The following is a 22,300-nucleotide window of genomic DNA, read 5'->3' on the forward strand; positions in this document are numbered from 1 at the left end:
AGGCAAATGTAAAAAAAAAAGCCGGCAGTAATCACATCTTCCAGAACCAGATAAGACCACGGCGCGTTCTCAGCGGCGTTCTTTTCGGATTGCCACGTCGCCCCGAGGCAAAATTCAAATGTTATCTGCGTAGGGGGGAAAGAAAAGTCTTTAACATTTAAACATGTTGTGTTCGGCTCTGTGGTCAAGAGTTCTTCCGCAGATAAGCTTTGTCCTGTGCGCTTGCCAAATTGCTTACAGACTACAGCAGTTTGCTGAAGCATGCAGCTTAGGATGGGCTCTCGGTGGAATAGCTCACCGTCAGTGCCCCTTGGATTCAAACGTAGTTATAGATTTGGAAGTCGACAAACATTTCCCCATTGGGAGGGGGGGGGGGGGGGAGAACCCAAACGGACACAAAAATGTAAAACTCTATTGGCATTTGCAGATCAATTTGGAATTTGATAAAAATTTGGGGGAACTAATTTGTGCCCTCCATCGTGCTATTTGGAATTCAACCTCAACTATGCCCCTGAAGTCAAACAATTTGGAATTTGACTGGAATTCTTGAATCAATTGTGGAGGTGAAATCATCAAAGTTGGAATTGGACCAACATTTTCAGATTTTTATTTATTTCTTAAGATTTTCTATGGGGGAATATTGATTCTGAACTGGTCCAGATGTTCAGATTAAAATATCCTTTATTTGTCCCACACTGGGAAAATTTACAGTCTACAGCAGCAAAATTAGGGGATAGAAAGAAGAGTGTTTGCATGCACAAAATAAATGTTTCAGAAGAGAGCTGTACACAATTCAATATAAGTGCAATATACTAGTGAGGATCAAGCGGTTCGGAAGATGACTGAATGAATGAATATATATACAATTGCTATTTACAATTGTTACTGGTTTCACCTACAATTCCACCTGGTACAGTCACCTCCTGCAATTATTATGTTGCATTTTTGTCCGTACTATTGGTTGGTACACTGGCAACATGATAGAGGTGCACACCACGGGTTTCTGCCTTGATTTGAGCCAGGAAAAAAAAATAAAAAACCCTGGCAGCCCTCACACAGACGGCACGCTCAGACTCGGCTCAGCAATTTGCAAACAAATTCTGCCACCGGCTCATCATCTTATGACGGCAGAGTCAATATCTGGCAATTGACGGTGGGCTTAGCGCCGCCTGCCATTTCCATGGAAACGATGATTTCACACCTCCCGCGGTGTCTGTGCTTTTTATTCTTGTCTTCTCTAGAGTTTCTCAAGGACATACTGCGGGATTAAAGGAGCCAGTGAAGAAGCGGACGCACTTTGTCATGATTTATTCAACGGGAAGCTTTTGGAAAAAGTGTGTGTGTGTGTTGGGGGTGGGAGGGGGCAAAGAGGATTCATCCTGGCGATGCGCTTGGCTTTGTGTGGGTGGTCTCTGTCAATGAAGTACATTCGGTCATGCCCACACTCCTCCCACTAATGTATTCCTCCTTATTGATCGTCCAGCCACAAAATTGTATTTCTATTGTATACTGTATACAATCTAATGTGACAAATGATGACCCTCAAATCAACCTACCTGAGGAGGCGGGAGCCCCCCTGCAGCGGGCGGACAGTCGGGCAGCATGATTTGGTGTTGAGGAGTGCTGCACTGGCAAGAAGGGGAAGGGTTGGACATACTCCAGTTGCCCTCCAGAAAGACATCGTCCAACGACTGGTCCACAGATGGCGTGAGCCAATGGGAGATGCGGGAGACACAAGGTAACCCCCTGCGGAGAAATGTTACTGCTAAGCAGGGGCGGGATCGGTGTCGGGAATTTCAGCAAAATATGTTGATTTTCCCAAACTCCCGGTGTATTACCGGGCCGGTCCTGTGCATCACGGCCGGCCAAAGACAACTTTTCAATGCATAGCGGCCGTAGACAAGCAAACCCCCCAAGCTCGTGACGCCTGCAACATTTCAGCGAGTATTAATTTTAGTGGCTGGTAAAATGTGGGATGAGTTCTGATAAGTTTGGTACTAAATGGCCAGGACACTTTTAATAATTTAGGCCCATAAAGTTTTATTATTTGATCTGCTCCCAAAATATTTAGGTAAATTGTGTCTTGTACAGTTTAGAACAAGATATCCAAACTACAGCCCCGGGGCCATTTGCGGCCCGCCAACCATATTACAGTGGTCCGTGACATGATAAAAAAATAAAAATAAAAATAACACTAAAAATGACATTTGACACGGGCCACTAGGTTAGTGAAAAAAGGTGAAGGTGGGCAGAGTGAGAGGGGAGGGTGTACCGTAGAACTTTTCACTGTCTTCAAAGAAACAAATAAGCCATGAATGATGAAAAGAATAACGCAATTTATATTCAAAACACTGTAGTGAATAAAGATAATTCAATTTTAGAGGCAAAAATTGTTTCTTCCGCTTGGTGCTCTATGGCGGATTTATGAACACATCACATCAATGATCCTCAAGTAACTGAAAAATGGTCACCACACAACAGTTTTTCTTTTTTTTTGGTTCTGAATGTGCAGATGGGATTTGGCTGCTGATAAGAGAAGAGCTGGATCTATCGTGTGAGATCGAAGGCTGTTGGACACCCCAAAATCTTGGAAAAATCAACTATTTTCCTTCACACTTTTTCCTACACAGATGAAATTAACGAGACAATACACATAACATATCATTGCTTTCAAGACTGACTTTAGCGTGTTTCACAAGGTTGACAAATTTTAAAGTGGCCCTTTCATCATTCCAGTTTTTTGTGGAAGGCCTTCAAACGAAAAAGTTTGGACACCCCGGGTTTAGAATCTGGTGTTATGAAAGGATTCATATGATAAACAGTGAGTATGATACATGAACCAGCAAAGCAGTTCATTTCTTTCTGCAGCATTTTGGCTTGGCAATCAATTACCGGTTTATTGGCTCATTATTTCCCCATTGCCGATGCTTGAGGCGAAAGTGGCTTTTTACAGTTGTTGCTTCCACAGAATCACGCTCATGTCGGGTGTTGTATGTCGCTGATATTAAACATCAAGAAAAACACTCACGGGATTGGGTCGCCATTCATGCAACGTGTTCCAAAGCCGGGATCGTTCACCAGGGTTTCCACCACTTCAGACACCTCTGCGTTTCCTGGTGCGTCGTTACTGCAAGAAATGGGAACATCATCAAAAACATCTGTGAAAGTATCCCCCACTTCGAAGCCATAGTCTCCTAGTTGCTGTTGGTAGGAAGGGCATCCAGTCCATGGTCTCACGGCACTAAAGCATGGAAATACAAAGACTTTTAGTTTTCCCTAGTGACCGTCCAGGCTGTCAAGCAGTTCCCACCCCACCCTTTAGCAATGTCTGCCGGTGTGTCTGGTCCAGGTTTTTCCATGGACAACTTCTGGATTAAGACCAATCCATCAGAGGTACCTAAAAATCCTTCCCTTTCTCGTAGCTATCATATCCCTTTTGGAGTTGAAGAAGGAAACTTACTGATTTCCTCAGAGACTTGCTACCACAGGCGTCAACTTCCAGGTCTTGCAAATGTGAGAGCAACAGATCGAAATACTTGGACTTTTGAGTTTTCGCCAGTGACCAGCCATCTCCTAGTTGCCGTTTAAGGGAAGCAGTGGGTTTTCTCTGAGATTGAGTTGCACAGGAGTCCAGTACTAAGGTCTTGTAGCCATAAAACCTCTGAGTAACTGGACTCTAAAGAATCGGACTATTTCGGTAGTTTTCCCCAATGACCACCCAGGCCAATAATATCTGCCTGCAGTAACATTTTTTTTCCAGTACAATCTCTGGGTTGTGACTATAATAACAGCCACCTCCTTGTTGATCATTTTAAGAGTGATCTGTGTTTTTAAAGATGCGCCTTAGGGAGTTGGCGGAAAAGGACTCCATATAAGACCTTACTGCCATTAAACATGGGTGCACCAGAATTATAAGAACCTGGACTTTCAGGTTTTCTCTGTGAGTAACAGTCTCTTCAATAGGGTTTCAGAATGATCTGGGCATACACGAGGATTTCCTCAGGGACTCGATTGCAGAGGAGTCCAATTGAAAGGGTTGTAGCCATAAAACCCGGGAGCAGCAGTACTTCAAAGAATTGAAATTTCCTTTGTGAATTCCATTGAGAAAATCCAGCAAATGCTCATCCGTCACGGTAGAAACACTCGTTATGCGTAAAATCCTTGTCCTTTGTGTTGGCTCAAGACCAGACATTTTTAAGCAAATATTGCAAGTTCATAAAGACCACAGATATGGCTCTCGGCCAACAATGACCACAAGCAAGTCGGCCGTGTGGATTATTATAGTGCTCATTGTCTCATTTCGAGGCATCTCCATGAAGGTCGTACGGCCATTTCCTTAGCCACGAGTGAGCGTAATCGAAGTGGTCCGTTGTAAAAATGGATTATGTGCAGCCATCTGTTCTGCAATTAACAATGGCTGGGTTACCACAGTGTTCCAAGGTAATAAAAAGCGGACTCGGGCATTGCGTATATACACCAGAAAAGGCGGAACTAATGAATCCGGGCACTGAGCAAGAGCTGAGCTATTAGAGGGAAGCTTTAGGAAAGCACAAGGCTAACATACTAACAGAGGCTAGGTGGGTTCAGAACCTCTTCCATCATAATCACTCATCAGTGTGAGGTAAACGGGACAGTTTATGAGGCACGCCTCCGTGGAGGGACGTGGCGCGTGTAGCCACTTTTAAGTGGGCACTTTCAAGGTCACTCGAGCGAAAAGACAATATTCGGTAATTGGTCAGAGCGAAGGTCAATGAGATGTCGTTTGAAAATTACAACTAAGGAAAAAGTCATTATTATAACCAGACTACACCACCATGTAGAAGATCAAAAGGGGCAAGTTACAGATGAAAAAAGTTTGCTAGAGTCACGAGTGTGCCATGCTGGTATTTCCTCAAATAGCTTGAGCCAGGGGGGTTATTTAGATGATTCGATTAACTCACTTACAGATGGGTTGATGGCATGACTTTGGGATGATACATAACAAATAAAACAAAACCTTAGGGTCTATTGAATCAGAAAGGCAAGAACCAAGGCTGACTGAGTGGAACAAATAAGTTGCAGACCATAAACATGGACAACATTGTGGCGTGATCACATTATTGCCTATTAATCTGACATACGTTTTAGCTGCTGTCTTGTTGAGCAACTTCAGGGCTCGGCACAATAGAAAAGAACGAGATCTCACTGTGCCAGAGAGCTAAAATTATATCATAATATGAGCCAAGGCCACAGTTAATTGTGTTAGGGTAACATCAGGGGAAATAAAATACCTGAAGGGTTGGACAGATCTTTTAGATAAGAAGTTATTCTTTTAAACAAGTGATTGGCACTGGGTAATGTCTAAATCCTTTGGGGGTACACCCTTGAGAGTAGCGAGCAATGAGGCAACAGCAATATGCTAATCCAGTCCTCAAAGGATTACGCACATACAGTGTTGGAACTGGGAACTGATTGAGATGTCAACATTAAGTCTCCCAAGGCCTTGTCACTTACTGGGAGATTGCTGATAGAAATGCTGTGAATGAACCGGTGAAGAAACAGTGGTTACCTGAAGAAGGTGGTCTGAGGCGTGCCATACATCCAGGGTTGCAGTTCCAGACTGGGGTATTCGGAGAATGGCGGAACGATGAGTGAGAAGATCAGAGAGAGGCACACAAAAACAGCGGGCAAGACCACCTAAAACGCAACAGCGACTGGTCAATGCATACGGGATTGCCAAACCGGATCAAACACATGCTTGTGTATCAACACTGGACTGGGATTTTTGTTTTTCTGCCACTCCTAAACTACATCCAAAACTGCATCAGTATTGTTGAGATTTCCATCCATCCATTTTCTAATCCGTTTATGGTCACAAGGGTTGCAGGGCGTGCTGGAGCCTATCCCCGGCTATCTTCGGGCAGGAGGCGGGGCATATCCTGAACTGGTTGCCAGCCAATCGATAAAAATATTGTGAGAAAATGATTAGCTAAATCAGGATGGTTCATAATGAGTTTCTTGTATTCATTTTTGGGTACTTTTTGCTCCTTAAAAAGGGAAAAATAATTCTCTCAGACATAATTAGTTTTTCCTAATTCCTTTGTTAAGAGCCGGCTTAAAGGTCACATATCTTTAAAGCTTAATCACTTGTATGTTTGGAGGAGTGAGGGGTGGGGGGCTAGCGGGAGCCAGCGTACGCGTGATTAATTGGCCTGGTGCACAAGTTTGCAAATTTCCACGGCTGGAAAGCCAAAAACTCACGGCGCCGTAGAGAAGCAAGATAAAGAGCGAGTGATGAGACTGAAACGCTTAATGACAGACGCTCCTCTCTTTCTCTTTCGTTCTCTCTTGTTCTCCCTTATTCTCTGATTTGACAGTAATTGCAGGTGACAGCTGGCACTTCTCCTATTGAGAGCGCAGCAAAAAACAAAGTCATTAAAGCTTCTTAAAAGCCAAAGCACTTGCCATGAACAATGCATGAGTTTATCAGGGATTTCAAGAGGAATGGGGCTAGGCTGGACCTGCAATGGCTTTAAACGCAAAAACAGATTAGTTTTATGATGAGTCTCATCACGCTCAAGAGAATTTCCAGGATGAATATGCAATGGTCAGCGTCGATTAGCGACTGGTCACCAATTTGTATGGGATGTTAATTATCACTTTTGTATTTTGGGGGCCATAACGTCGCCACACAAAACACAGATACTTGGTGACAATTTTTTGAGAGCAAATGAAACAATTTAGAAGCCAGGGTGTGCCTCAGGGCTCTCCCCTAGAACCACTGCTACTCAGTTTCGAGTCTTTTATACTTCACATGTAAATCAAGACACAAAGTTGCACTTTTTTCACAGATGGTGCTCTCACTATAGTATGCAAATGTGAGTGTCAAGCCCTGCCCAGTCACCATCTTTCATGTTACATTAAACACCGCTTTTGTATGCCAGGGGCCATGAGCTCTCATCGAGGAACAAACGTGACAGAGGGAATTTTTAGCCATTTTGAAGCAAAGAGTGTACCTTCTGACCTAGCGGTGCTATTCATGTTTCATCCTGTTTTATACTTACGTTAATCAATACATAATGTTATTTTTTTCACGCAGTTGGGGCTCTAAATTTACAGCTCGGCATCCACTCTAATCATATGTTTTCACCCCAACTTGTTATTTGATACATTTGGACGTTTGGTAAAACCGCTCCTCATTCCCTATTATTATTATTTTGGAATTAAATCTTCACACAGCAGCTGTCAGAATTGATGACATCTGATAGCTTGCCGCAATTATCATAACAATTTAATTGCCGTACCTTTGTAAATGCTCCTTGTGAAATGAATTGTGACGCTTCGGAAATGTGTGCTGTTTATTGGTTTTGACTTTGGAAATTATAGAGAAGAAAAACAATATAGAGGTCCGCTTAGTGGGCTAATTGCGGCCTGTCATGTGTGCAATTATGGCATGGTTGTATTTAATACGCGACTAATGAAAACACATGATTAGCATGCGACATGAAAGGGAAAAAAAACCTTTTCCTTTTGAGTGCCAATCACAGACATTTGGTAGGCTCGGTCGCAACCACCATGGAGACACAATGACCGTATGAATGCATTGCCTTGAAGAACATCATCACATCTACATTGACTGATCACTTCCAATTCAACAAATTAATGACCACTTTGGCGACTCCATTTCCCCACCCTCTAAAATGCGCATACAGGGGCTTTGAACAACATCAGGATCATCTCAGTTGATAGAGCTGACATCGGTTCATTGATTACGGTACAATATCCCCTGATACTCGGACACAATCGGTTTGGAAGCTACACGAGTATGTGATGGTGGCTTATGGAAGATGTAGGCCTACTCCATCACACAAGGCCATTTTTTCCATACAAAACTCACAAGATCCGCCCAAGCATCCCTTTTGTGTTCCCCTTCATTTCATCAATATGACAGACGGAGGCCATTACCTGGGCAATGAGTCCCTTGCGGCTCCTCCGGGCGTGGTGGAAACGCTTGATGAAGAGAGCCAAGAACTGTCTCCTGATCAGCTCCCATCCGCCGAGGACCGTCGAGCCCCTCCCGCTGACCCTGGCGTCGTCCCTTTGTAAACCTGATGTGGACACGGACCCCTGCCGGGTTGTTTATCACACCCCGGACCACAAGCGTGCGGAGCGTAATGAGCTGCTCAGGTGCTGCGTCAAACGTACCACCTGGCTCCTTCCACAAGATTTGCACGGCTTCGAGATTTTTCAATGGTGGATAACCTTTTCTTTTGATGACAATCCACACGTTGGAATAAAATGTTTGAAATATTTCATTTCAATTTAGCTTCCATTTTAATGCATTAGGTATGTCACACTTTTTAAATGGGCATTTAGAATTTCTGATGATAATTAACAGTAAAACTTTCGCCCAAATCCATTTTATATACCAGGTAACAAGCTTTTTTTAATGAACCTTGTATTTTTTTTTCTTATCACTTAAAATGTTTTTTATGATGATGATTATTATTATTTCGGAGGCCATTATGTCTCCTGACAAAAAAAGATATATGCTGACAAAGGGAGTTTTTAGCCAAATGTAAGAATTTTGAAACCAGGGAGTGCCTCAGAGCTCTGTCCAAGAACCACTGCTATTTTTACGTCATTTGTGAATCCACAATTTATGTATTATTATTATAATTATTGCAATTATAGTTCCCGTCATATGGATGGGAACAATCCCGTTAACAGACGTCGCTGTTCATTTTGTCATGACAATCCATAACCACATGTATAATAAGCAAATCACCTTAAAAAAAATGTCAAAAATATATTCATCAAAAACACCTTTAAAAAACTGACTGCTTGCATTTTAGCATTTTGTCAATACTCATAGGATTCCAAGGCAAGATGTAGAACTTTCTTGATATGCTTTAGCGCTTCCACCACTTTGGTTGTTAATTTACTTTTTATCAGCATAGCAATTGGAAGCATATTAGCATTATAAAGTAATCAAACATTTTTGGAGGAACAAACTTACCTTCCACTTGACTGGCAAACATTTCCATGTCACCTGCACGGAAGCACAGAAATGCAAAAGCATGTTGAGTGAACGAGCTCAATTATTAAATGCTTCCACTGCACTTTCTTTTTTATTGTTTTTTTTTTTCAGGTTCATATTCTGAAATTGATGCAATGAGACTTGCCGCTCGCCTCCTTTTCCGTTTCGGGGTAGACGGCGGTAGCCAAGACGCTATTCCGCTTCGTTGCTGTGGGAATTAAAAATAAAAGATGCCGTTTTGGCTTGACATTAAAAAAGTGCATTTAAAAAGTCAGTGGATTATTGCCTGCAAAAGGGACTTACTTGAAATGTCTGCTGTATCGACTCCTGTGTCTTCAGCTACCTTCAAAAAAATCTGTGAAAAGAAATTGGGCAGAGCCCTATCTGTACTCAAGCAGGTTTTTTTTGTTGTTTGTTTTTTTTTTTGGTGGTGGTGGTGGGGTGGAGGTGGTGAAATTTCAAATGGAATGTTTTGTACTTCCATTTGCCATACCTCTTCCAGCGTGGTGTCAGAGATGCCATAGCTAGTCAAACCCAGGTCGGCCATGGTCAGGTCCAACTTCTGGAAGAGCCGAGCAAATGTGCCGTCATGGGCGCCGTCGTAGGGCAGGACAAAGGTGAGCTCCTGGCCGATATGCTCCAAGAACAGCGCCCGCGGAACGTGGCGATGCACCAGCTGACCCAGCGCTGTCAAATCTGTCCAGAAAAAAACCAAAACAAAACAAATAAAACAAACATATAGATGCACTGGAAATCTAAATTTGTCCAGGACAAATGTTGGACTAGTATTGTCCATCTGGATCGGACAAAAGTTTTCATCTTTTGTTTTTATTGCTTGACTTTCAACTCAGCATCAGACCGTGACCTTGTTTTAGTGTTTAAATTGTTTTTTTGTTTTTTAGCTTTATTGTTTTGTTTTAGAGTTAACTGTTTTCTGTCTGATTTTGATGTATGTGCAGCTGCGATTATTCTTTAAAGTGCTCTAAAATTAAAGTCGCGTCAAGTTGAGTATTGAGTAATCTGACGAGACGAGAGTTTTATTTTTTCGTGAGACTAATACCATATGAGGATGACATTCTTTTTTTCAATTGCAATCAGATGGAGGGAAAAAAAAGACTTACCGGTATTTGGAGGGAAAAACAAGTCGTCATTTTACAAAGATTAAGTTAAGGGAAAGAAATGAGATTTTAAAAAAAAACACACTGACAAAGTTTTGAATCTGACAGGCAAACAAGTCATTTTTTTTCAGGACAACAAGACTGCCACGGGGTTGAAGTTATAAGAATGAGCTTTATTTAATACATGACGTTGCACTTGTACCTGCAGGATGGACTCCGCTGTAGGTTCGACTCCCGATGGCAGCGTGGTCGTGGGCGCCGCCTCTTCTTGAAGGACGTTCCCGCTCCTGCCAGAAACGCAATTGGATTAGAAGCAAACGGGCTTGGCCACTTAGAATGATGAACAGTGACTCCTCAACAACTCCGGCCTCGTGCTAACCGAATAACGGCAGCTGCGTTGTCCACTTAATGGCTCCAATTAAAGCGGAATGTGCCAAACACATTTGCTTTCCTGCCAGTTAATGATGACGATGATCAACGGGTCAAACGAGTAGTCAAACATTTGTTCAAGTTGTGTTTTCGGGGTTGGCAACGCAGTTTTATTCATATCAGACACAAAGTAACTCGGTGTGCTTCACATAGTTACAAAACAGCATTTCAAGGCGAGAGGCAATGTTTAAAAAAACAGAAGCCACAAGAATTTAAGAGGTATCAAAGCAAAATGGAGAATTTACGAAAATTACTAAAATATAGTGCAACAACATAATTCTGGGAAAATTGGTGAAAAAAATGTTTGAAGAGACCTTATTCATAGATATGGCGGAAAGCATAGTTTTTAACCCGAATTTGTTTATACTTGGGGCAGGCTTCAATTTTTGTTGACAACTTATTCCATTTGTGTGCAGCGTAGCAGCAAAAATGCAGATGCACCACGTTTGCTTTGAACTCCTGGCTCGACTAATTAAGCCCTGTCTGCTGACCTCGGAACCCTCTTGGGTTTGCATTCCGTGAGCATTTATTTCATGTATTCAGGCCCGAAGCCATGTGATCTACATTTTTTTTCCAAGACAGAAACATCATAATTGCATAACAATGAAAACAAATCTGGAGGTAAATCAAAAAAACAAAATAACATGAAAATGGTTGTTTGATTAAAAAAAAGGTCATATTTTTTTGGAAAAAGTGTGATTATATTATAATATCATGGATTTTATGACTCGTACGCAAATATCGGTGGGCTATTTTGTCTGCGTGTGAGCGTATGAGCGAGTTTTTTTAACGTCGCTTTTATTCCCCTTGCCCAAAATTGAGTTCAAAGTGAGCTTCGCACAAGCTGGCGAGCATACACTTTTGTCTGACAAAAGCTGTTATCAAGTGTGCGTACCTTGACCAGGGTGAGGTAGTAGCCTGTGCCGAAGCGTTTCTTCAGAAACAGGGATGAGCCGCAGCATCGCATCCTGCCGTGGGCGATGATGGCGATGCGGTCGCCCAAGATGTCCGCCTCGTCCATGTGGTGCGTGGACAGGATGATGGTGCGGCCTGAGAGTAGGGTTTTTACTTTTACCCGCTCATCGCCATGGCAACAAAGCAGCACAGTACACGTGGGTGTGAAAATCTTGATCGAGACCGGGTTAACCATGCAACCGTCTGGCTCATTTATAGCACCTCTTCTTTTTTAGGGGGGGGGGGGGGTCGAGAGGTATCAAACTGAGTGAGCAAAATCACTTCGTTAGCATTGGAGGGGAGGTGTGACGAATTTGAACTTGAACTCGAATTTGATATTTCACGGAAAATTATTCCAGTATTATGACCAGTTTACAATGAGGAAATGACAAAATTATTACTTAAAAGTCAAAATCATGAAAATAGATTAGTTTTTTCAACCCCCCCCCCCCAAAAATAAAATCGAAATGTTCAATAATAAAGTTACGTTTTCTCGAGAAAATTGTACTGTAATCGTATGGGAATGAGCTCTAGTTTTTTTCATGATAAAAGTCATAATCTGTAAATACGTGTACTGTTCCGAAATAAATTCCATTTTCTTTTCTCTCGGATGAACAAAACCGCACTGCAGTGTACGTTATTTTAAGTAGAAAAAAGTCAAAACCGTACCAGGAAAAAGTTGGGTGTTTTTTGTTTAAAAAAAAAAAAAAAGAAAAAAAATCATATAAGATTAAAATGTTCAAGCTCAAATGTAATTGTAGAAAGGTAAAGTTACATTTTCTCCAGACAAAACTTTGTACAAGAATATGGTCTAAATTTTCCACAACAAAAGTCGCAAATTTACAGCAATAAGATTCAAATTTTCTTTTCCAGAACAAAAGTCACAGTCTTCTGAGAATTTTTTTTTTCAGAGAAAAAAAAGAATTGATCGTGTAAGAATAACATTTTAAATTTTTAAGCACAAATGTAAATTGTACTAGAATAAAGTCGCACTTTCTCAGGACAAAAAGTCACAATTTTACAGGAGAATATTTAATTTATACAGCAAAAGTGAATCTTGTATAAGAATGAGGTCAAAGCTGTCAGAACCATATACCGGTAAGTGTAAAAAGGAAGTCATATTTTGTTGACAAAAAGAAAAAAAAACAGCAACATTTTCAAGGACTATTGTAAATCAAACAGGAATGAAGTTATTTTTCAAGTCCTACCCAAATGAGGATAAAGAAAGTTTTTTTTTCCCAGGCAGTCATCAACTTTACTGCTACAATAATGAGACCTTATTTTCGAAGTACTGGGACGTTTTTGTTTGGGGTTTTTTTGGGTTGAAGTGCGGCAGTGCTTTATTTGGCAAACGACACGCGCCTCCCGCCGTATGTGCAAATGAACACGTGTGGCATGCTACGGCGTGATAGGAAACGCCCACGAATGCCTTCCGCACCTTTGCCATTGCGCTCACTGTGATGTCTCTCTAATCCTCCACAAAAAAACACAAAAAAAGAGGAGAAAAACACTCATTTCAACCTTTGTCTTGCTTATTTAAATAGAACAATTGTAGCCTTTTTCTTCTCTGATGTGCCAGACAAGAAGTGAAACTAAATAAACGATAACTTAACCTGATAAGCTGTCCACTGGAGTGACCGCTGTCCCTGAAAGGGTTAACATGACCCCTATGATTGTTCTGCGGCCTAATCAGAACACACGCAAGCTTTCGCCATGACAACGTGCCACGATGCGTTTTTTCGACAAGCTTCACCGTTGCGCCTCAGATCGGCAAAGTTCAAAAGCCTTTGGTGTTTCGGCTTCTGATGGAGTACCTTGTTTGTATTTGAGGAGCAGCTCCCAGATCCCCCTGCGGGCGTAAGGGTCCACCCCCGCTGTGGGCTCGTCTAAGATCACAACTTTTGATCCTCCGACAAAGGCGATGGCCACTGACAGCTTCCTCTGCATACCGCCTACAAACATTCATCTGCATGTCAGTATGTGATTGTGTGCGTGCGTGCGTGCGTGTGTGTGTGTGTGTGTGTGTGTGTGTGTCAACAGCAAGTTTCCTTTCATCATAAAAAAGGTGGTTCGCCGTTGCCCGCTGCGAGTTATTTTAGTCATCGCTCGTCGTGGCCCATCAACCTCGGAAGCCAGATTCCATCCTGCCCGGCACCCCACCACTGCTTTGAACCAATTCAGTGACCCACCCAGCTTGTGAAAAACTGACTCAAATCACAAATGTAATAACTTTGGTCTATTGTCCTCGAATATTTTATTATTTACAGGAACATTATTCACGTCAAAGGACAACCTTCAGAGGTCCGACCCCGACTTCATATTCACAAAGACAAAGTCGTAAAGTGCTGCTGTTTTGGTGAGCCGCCCACCTGACAGGTTCTTGGCCAGGTCTCGTCTCTTGTGTGGCAGGCCGACGTCCCGGATCATCTGCTCCATCTCGGCATCCACCTCGGCGCGACTGCGTCCCTTCAGACGGCCGTAGAAGTAGATGTGCTCCTCCACGGTTAGCCTGCACATGGAAAATAGCTCAATCGTACGCACATAAAGTTGAAACCATCATGAAAAAAAAGTAGGAAGAAAATAGGCCGAGGAATTTCTCCAGGAGAAAATCTGAATATTGCGAAAAAAAAGGTGTCCGTTTACAAGAATAAATGTGCAATATTATGTCACCGTAGAAGTAAAAGATGATGTAAACAAAGTCACATCACACTGATCCACACATTTTTACAACATTTTTAAATCAGGCCTTTCTCGATTTTTATTTTTTTTGCACTGACTCTGAATCTGCCCTTGTTTTTTTTCTCTCACAGATCAGGTTTTCAGAATAAGATAATTTTACAGTTTAATATTCAATATATGTAATATTCACGAATCAGGGGCAGGTTCAGCAACCGAACATCATAGTTACAGTCACAAGTTACAACATATTGTACAAGCTTTTATAGGTCACACAAAAAAAACACAAAATGAAACTATCTGAAAAACCCGCATGTGCTAGAAAAAAAAAGCCAACAGCATTTTTTTTTAAATCAGTGTCAAAAAATATCTTTTGGGACACATAAAGCCCATCGCTGATTAAAATATGCTGTTAACTAGTGGGACTGAAATTGCTGAGAGAAATTTGCCAAGAGTCCCATTGCATTCAGAATTATGTGAACAAATCAAAAGCACTATGAAAAAAAATAGGATGAGAATAAAGCTGGAATATTACAATGGGGACCCGCAATATTCTGGGGGGAAAAAAATGTCTTCACCCTTGTCCCAAATTAAAATGAACCAAGCGTTAATATTGTTGTGAAAAAATGAGAGACGGGTAGGTTTGCTCTTACTCATTGAAGAGGACGTTGTGCTGGGGGCACATGCCCAAGTGCCGCCGGGCGCCATCCACGTCCGTGCGGATGTCATAGCCGTTGATGACGGCCGTGCCCGACGTGGGCGGGAAGAGCCCCGTCAAAATTGACCTGAGTGGCGGGACGCGTTGGGTATTGTGAAAACAATTTCTTATCAGAGAAAAAAAACGTAAAAGTCGTCACATGCGTATAACTAATTAATTTATTTGAGTGAGGCGTTTATTCGCTGGATGCGTGCATCATCATGTAAAATAAACACCAGCTTCATTTCAAAGGTCTCCCTCTCATGATGTGAAAAAAAGGGCAGAAACTGTCATTATGTACCTCGAATAAATAGACAGTGTGCCGCACTGTGGGCATCATCCAGGAAATCAACACCTCACTCAAATAAAAGGTCACAATTTTTTTTTTACATGAGGAAAAATGGGTTGAAACTGAAATAACTTCCCTTTAAAACAATTATTCAGCTGCTGTGTCAAGTATGAGGCATCCCTATCCCCAGCGCAAAGAGCAGAAAATGTAATTAAGGCCGTCTAATACAATTACTCACATCATCCATAAAATAAATGCCTCTCTCTAAGAAGAGGTTTTCCTTTCCCCAATTAGGAATTACATTATTCACGTAGACACTATGCCCCAATTAGACCCTGCATGCATCATCCCAAAAAATTAACACCACCCTCAAATAAGAGGCTTTCCCTTCCCCCTGTCAGAAAAAGAACTTGCATGGTGGTGGTTTTTCCGGCTCCGTTGTGGCCCAGGAAGGAGGTGATGTGGTTCTCGTAGAAGTCGACACTCAGCCCGTCCACAGCCAGCTTGTTTCCAGTCTTGTAGATTTTGACCAGGTTGCGTACTGACACCCCAACTTTTAGATTGGGGTCCGATTTTTCCAGGTAATCTTCATAAGAGACGGAAGAATGAGATGGATGCAATCATGATGAGCATGAGAGCAAAGTCACCATATTGTGAGGAAAATGTATCCTTTCCTTCGACAAAATGCAAAATAACAAAGTCTCGATGTGATGTGACTGCTTGAAAAAATAAAACCGTAGAAAAGCCTAATTGGATGCTGCTGAGCAAGTCGGCACCGAAAATAGGCTGGAATGTTAATTGGAAACAAGAGTGCCTTCTTCATCGCCCGATGCAACAAGGAAGGCGATTAGTTTAGTCACCCGCACGTCTTACACTTCAAATGTGCCTGCAGCAGCGCGCGAGTGTTTGCGCACATGCGTGTTACATGTTACCATTGTGCAAGCAGCCGGCGGCGTCCTTTTGTAAATGGTCGCCAAGCACGGAGGGCCTGCCACACCAGTAAGATGCCGTGAATGGGAAGTACCATGGCCTGGGGATCCCATACTGGCCTGGGATCAAGCACAGATGGCACAACACGACAACATTTTCAACTCATTCACTCCCAAAGACGTTTTTAAACGTCTTTTCAGACTTGGTCTAGAATTGGCTGGTACTGAATGAGTTAATAATGCCTTGGTTACAATCAAAATAAAAGTAAAAAAGTGATGTCATATATTTTACTCTCCCTTTCATTATTTTTTAACGTAGTCGTATACCTGGGAAGACGTTTTCGATGTACCAAGTGAGCGTCCAGTAGAGGGCGGCGTCAAACAGCATCATGGCGATGGATACGAGGAAGGTGTAGCGCTCGCCCTCGTCGGGACTCTGGCTCATGTTGGACCACTGGATGCCAACACCTTGCTCCTCGTATTTGGAGAAGCTCTCGCAGCCAAAACCGAACGCCACGCAGGACAATAAACTCTAAGGGGAAACAGGGAAGCCGGGGCTTGCGTGACTGTGTACAGGTAGCAAAGCACACGGGTACACAGGTTGTTTGATGCCGCGTCTCATTCGGGAACACCCATAAAAAATGCTTTTGCATACCCATTCAAAACAAATCATAAATCCTACACGGAAGGGGGAAATTGCCAGTGACGCTTTTGCCCATGAAACATTAGCCGCCGCCGCCTATCGCTCTGCATCATCGTGTTGCTTGCCAGCTGCCGCCTCACGCCTCATTTGCTCGCAGCATTTGTGCTCCGGAAGAAGCATTTCCTGCGGCTTCCCAGGCAAACCGTCACCGATTCCGACGCCGCTCGGGCCGGCGGATTCAATGGCTTGTCACTGGGGATGTCGTAACCCGTAACCCTTCCGTTATGTTTGTTTCTTTGGTTGTTGGTGAGTAACCAACACAAGGAAGGGTTAAGCGGTGCAATGGATTATCTCTTGGGAACATAACAACAAACGATCTAAAAAAAGTTCGGAATAATTGTCCTTTGGGACAGAAGAGTATGAGCATCAAATATAAAAGAAAGATTGTGCAATATAATGGGTTTTCTCTTGGGAGGTAGCCTCAAAGGCTAACATCTTGGGATGATACAGACAGAAGTTACCGGAATTAACCTAGTCAATAACATGGACCCTACTAAGACTGAAGTAGATGCAGGAAATTCCATGTTTGACCCAGAAAGCAATCGGCATTGTGTTTAGAAAGTTACCATTTCACTTTCAGGAAAAAAAAAAAAACTAACCCGAGGAGTTCTGAATAAGTGGGTTGGACTTTTCCGTTTGAAATTACGAAGGAGATGCATTGCCGGTATTCTTAGACATAAAAGGATTGCTACCTCGCTAGGAAAAAAGAATGAATGCAAATATGCCCGGAGCTCCAGTTTGGCACACAGTCGCCATCTGGTCGTTGGAATTCAGGTGAGAAGAGAAAAAAAATCCATTCCGATAAAAGACTTCATTATCATGGACAATGTAAGAGGAGAGCATGTATCCCTTGACATGGTGTAATATCATCCACACTCGACGAGAAAGGAAAAAACGCCGGCCTGATAAAGTGCGGGCATGATCTGGATAGCGGCGCGGTCAGGGAAACATTGCTTATGCTAATTAGCGGGCTAAAAGGCAATCCATTTTGGAGAAGCAGGGTGGGGGAAAATAAAATCTCAGCACTTTCAGGTATTATAAAGGCTTATGTATTAAGTGAGCAGGAGAGTTTTTGCTGAAGGCTAATGGTTAGGCAAACCTCCCCTTGTATACTGCCACTAATTGCAATTAAAGGCAAATCAAGTTAGATTAATGACTGAACCAGAGGCGATTGCTCTCAGACTGCAAGGGAAGTTCAGCTTCCCCTAAAATGTCAAAAAGTAAGTGATCAAATATATGTGTGGACGTACAATTGTGTGGATATGTCATTGACTAAATATGTGCTACAACACGCTCAACTTTTGTTCCGAATCAGCTTCTTATTACTGGTTACAACACGACGTTCCTCATTCATTCCCGCAGCTTCACTGTGCTTTAAACTGTGTGGACGCTGAGCGTCGATCGCGCGGACGCTGGGCATCTAGAGAGTTCAGTGTCAGTTTGCCATTGCATTGAAATAAGACGAGTCATTGGATAAATACTGGTTTTGTCCCGCCCATCGGATGCTCAGCGTCTCTGGGAGTCTATGGACAGTGGGTGTATAAAGGCTGGCCCGGAAGCTCAGCTTTTCTGCATGATGATTGGATGATCTGTCCGAGGCTGAATCTCTTTTTGATTGACAGCGAAAAGAGCCAATCACCGATCTTATGGTGAAGGCACCCTACTCATTTTTTTGAAAAGGAACGGAGAGTAGAATTCACGTAAATTAACGGACAGATTTTATGATGTAGGCCGAAATTGAGCTTCCCCTCCTTGATAGACCAGCATCCGTCACTGGACTGAACAGAGGTGTGGAAAACTTAATTCTAATCGAGAATCCAACCCATCTCCACAGAGATTCACACCAAACATAATTCCTCACCTCGACCTCGAAATTTAACATTGTACTCTAATCTCTAATCTGAAACACAAAGACCTATCCCGAAATAAATCCCTAACATAAAACCCACATTCCTAACCTTGAATCCTAGAATTTAACCCTTAACCCAGAACTCTAATTAACCCTATTGTAACTCAACAGTCTCGAACAACAACAACCCTAACACCAAACCCCTACCTCGAACTCAAATCTCTAACTGTCGTGCTAAGGCCTGAACACTAACATCAAAGTGTAATGCTAAATGCTTGACCCTAACTTTTAACCTTAATCTCCAATCAAAACGCAAAGGCTCTAGCCTCTTAATCATAACATCTATCAATAATATAACTATTCCCCAAACACCGCGAACCTTAACATCCAAACCATATCCTATCTAAACCCTTACCCGATCAACCAGGCCAGTCATGTTTTCCAATTTGCAAATACCAGTAGAAATGAGTACGTCCACTCAAATGGTTTTCTTAATGATTGAGGGATTGAGACTAGGAAGTCATCGGTCGCCCACTACAGATGACGGATAAAAGCTACGTCAGGTGCCAATAAAAAAATATTACGAGCTGTCAACATCGATTGCTGCTATTTATTTGACTTATGAGAAAAATGTCCATGTGAGTTGTTGAAATGGGCCGGGTAAGGCAACGCGCTCGTGGTGACAATCTCTCCCCGGCGACAGTCGGGATTGGGAAAGTCATACGTCTTTGCCTGCGGAAAGGACATCTTGAGGACAAATGATTGTGACACCGTCATAAAGGTCACAGAAAAAAGGCTGAAAGTTGATCAGTGGTTCATCTTACAGGACGGGACTTTCTCCGAGTGTGTAACGCATTTCCGAGAGTAACGTGAAGGCTCTTACTCGAGTGACAAGCAACCCTTAAAGGTACAATGATTTTGCTCTTTCATTGTCAACCATATCTATTTTTTTCATGAGGAACAAGCGACATCCCCGAAGTCTTACCACAGCAACCTTGGCTCCGAAACCCAGGACATCCCTCCAGGCGTAGCAAAGGACGTGCGGCAGGTAGAGGACAAAGTAGATGAGTCCGCCGCACGCCGCCGCCAAGTTGGCCTTGGAGAAGAAGACGCTGATGAAGAAGCACTGGGTGACGGTGGTCAGGCAGAACACCAACAGGAAGACAAAGATGACTGTGGGGTCACTGTACTGCAGCACTTTGCCGTACTGGGGGTACAAAGAAAGCGTTGCCAGTGGACAGCAGAGGAAGAAAACGTGGTCAAAATATACGGTGAACATGAGGGACTGTCTGGCTGATTCAAACTAGATTCAGATTTGTGTTTTTTACAGTCATTCAGAGGAGGACCCACATGCTTGAATTTTGAGATTTGAAACAGTCCAAAAACGGCATGATTAGAAAAAGAAAATGAAATTTGTGGGATTCTTGTCATTTTTTTGAACAATCACGGTCAAAAGGGACAATTTGCATAGCCATAAATTATTGGAACTGAAAAAAGTTGGATTCAGAAAGCATGATTACAATTTAGGATTATTTTGGCATAATCACGACTGCAAACGGCAAGGGGCTCGAGACTGAACCACTACGTCGCCTCTGGAATGCTATTTGTGTATAAGGCTAATAGCAAAATGCATTCATTTTCTCTCACTCTGATCCAGAGCGACTCTTCAAAATGAGGCACTGGGTCCTCCTGGAAGCATTTCGAAATCATTGGGATCACCTTGAGAATAAGCGCAAGGAGCAGCGAGCTGATGGCCAACGGCAGTGCGCTGGACACGGCCCAGCTCAGCCAGTCGATGGCACTTCTCAGGCCCATGATCCTCACTGTCTCCTTAAGCCTGGCTTCTTTCTCCGCAACGATACTTTTAACGACCATTGCCGCTGAGTAGATCCAGGCCAGTGTCATGTATAAGGGCAGCGAGCGCACCAGAGCCCGAAGGAACCTGAAGGGGCCACACCAAGACCAGACAAACACTTGATTGAGACACCACTTGTCTGCTGGATGTTGAATCGAGATGACCATGGTGGTCCCATTCCAAACGTCCTTCAGGTTGTTCCACATGTTTTCAAACTTTTGCAAATTGACCAAAGCATTGCGGGGGACACAGCCACAGCGACAAGTAGTGGTCCACGAACAGTTTGTGAAATGGAGGCAATAATTTGGCACGCGCCAATGACACAATTCTAACATTCTCTCCAATGTCACCCCTCTGAAAATGAACATATGATATCGACGCTGTCACAGCTTTTCCATACACAGACCAATGATACCGACGCATCTACCCAACACAAGGAACCACTGGATCAGTCAGCAAAAGAACATGCCAAGGGTATGGACAACTTGAAGCATGAAACGTTGACTTGTAGTGTAAATCTGAACTTTCAGATAACCTGACGGAAGAGCAGTTTGGTACCTGGGGACATTTACACCAATCGACACAACTTACGGAACTGAACCGGATGACAAAAAATAAAAAATAAAAAACACTTCAAAATGATGACAGGACCGGTTGTTGCCCCACCTTAATCCAAAAGCATCTAATGATAATTACTACTGAACTCGCCATTATTATTAATGCACCAAAGCAGGCTGTGAAATGATCATTTAGAGCTCGTCGTTTGAATACACATCGTTCCTCCAAGGCACTCGGCTAACTACATTTATTGTTATTAATGTTTACACATTGCTCGTGGCTTGCAAACATATTACGTTGACGGAGAGAGGGGGCCGGGGGAGTGGTGGGGGGGGTGTTGAATTGCACCCCAGCTGTTCAAATACCCACTTTTATTTACCAGACACATTTCACAATTATGTCGCAAAATAATTGATTCGGGTGACGTGAACTAGCAATCATCTTTAAATCATTAACAATGCCTCCTGCAACACAAGGATGTGCTCTCTTTCAGCGGAACACAATGACGCCTGTGGCTCTGAGCCTTTTGTGCGCCCGACTTGGTTTTTATAACTATTAAGAGTCCCGACACCAAGGCCGGTGTTGCTATATTCACGCCGCACGGTGAAATGACAGTGAGCGACCCACTGGCCTTCAGATAATCAACTCTAATTGCAATCAAGAACACATGCGGTGCCAAATATCCGCGGCTCTAATTGCGTAAAAGGAAGCCCGTTTGAAAGCAAAGGTGATGCAACGGCGGGAAATAACAAACGTCGCTGCTGTGATCTTAATTTTGATAAATTGCACTTTGTGTTGCAAGAGAGAAATAGATCATTGGGGGGGGGGGGGGGGACATAAGTCATGGTGGGCAATTATTTGACACCACAGTCCAGTAATTGTTGATTGACAAAGGGATACCAAAAACACAAGGTGCAACCCGACAGACCCAATTTCGGGCGTCAGGTTGTCTGGAATCGGTTTTGATCCGGCGTCTATTCGCGCGCCTCCTTTCTACTGACCTTAACCAGGACACTAAGTAGGGCGCACGGAATGGCGAGCAGAAGCATGTTCTCGACGAATCTCGCCAGCCAAAGGGCGCTGTCGCGCACGCCCACTGCTCGCAGAACCTCCTTGAGCCGCAGCTCCTTCTCCAAAACCAGGTCTTTGATGGTCATGCACGTGGTGTACATAAAAGCCAGGACCAGGAACATGGGGAGCATTCCGCCGAGGCCTCGGGTAAAG

The 22,300-nt window shown here is 43.1% G+C and overlaps 1 protein-coding gene across 1 annotated transcript in view; it reads right to left on the reverse strand.

The window, feature by feature from the left end:
- LOC147209130 (phospholipid-transporting ATPase ABCA1) overlaps positions 1 to 22,300 on the reverse strand; it is a 72,020-nt gene that overhangs the window by 24,441 nt on the left and 25,279 nt on the right. Inside the window, exons 14-31 of the mRNA XM_086104762.1 lie at positions 22,078 to 22,300; positions 19,649 to 19,870; positions 16,439 to 16,643; positions 16,115 to 16,231; positions 15,597 to 15,768; positions 14,850 to 14,981; positions 13,890 to 14,029; positions 13,335 to 13,472; positions 11,462 to 11,616; positions 10,340 to 10,424; positions 9,513 to 9,715; positions 9,323 to 9,374; positions 9,165 to 9,227; positions 8,999 to 9,031; positions 7,945 to 8,087; positions 5,549 to 5,676; positions 3,029 to 3,127; positions 1,557 to 1,746 (exon numbers count right to left, since the gene is read on the reverse strand). Coding sequence (XP_085960888.1) covers positions 1,557 to 1,746; positions 3,029 to 3,127; positions 5,549 to 5,676; positions 7,945 to 8,087; positions 8,999 to 9,031; positions 9,165 to 9,227; positions 9,323 to 9,374; positions 9,513 to 9,715; positions 10,340 to 10,424; positions 11,462 to 11,616; positions 13,335 to 13,472; positions 13,890 to 14,029; positions 14,850 to 14,981; positions 15,597 to 15,768; positions 16,115 to 16,231; positions 16,439 to 16,643; positions 19,649 to 19,870; positions 22,078 to 22,300 — 2,500 coding nt within the window. The remainder of the gene's footprint in view (positions 1 to 1,556; positions 1,747 to 3,028; positions 3,128 to 5,548; positions 5,677 to 7,944; positions 8,088 to 8,998; positions 9,032 to 9,164; positions 9,228 to 9,322; positions 9,375 to 9,512; positions 9,716 to 10,339; positions 10,425 to 11,461; positions 11,617 to 13,334; positions 13,473 to 13,889; positions 14,030 to 14,849; positions 14,982 to 15,596; positions 15,769 to 16,114; positions 16,232 to 16,438; positions 16,644 to 19,648; positions 19,871 to 22,077) is intronic.

The sequence above is a fragment of the Hippocampus guttulatus genome, chromosome 2, assembly GCF_054856545.1.
Source record: "Hippocampus guttulatus isolate MCC_2025c chromosome 2, RoL_Hgut_1.0, whole genome shotgun sequence".
Lineage (NCBI taxonomy): Eukaryota > Metazoa > Chordata > Actinopteri > Syngnathiformes > Syngnathidae > Hippocampus > Hippocampus guttulatus.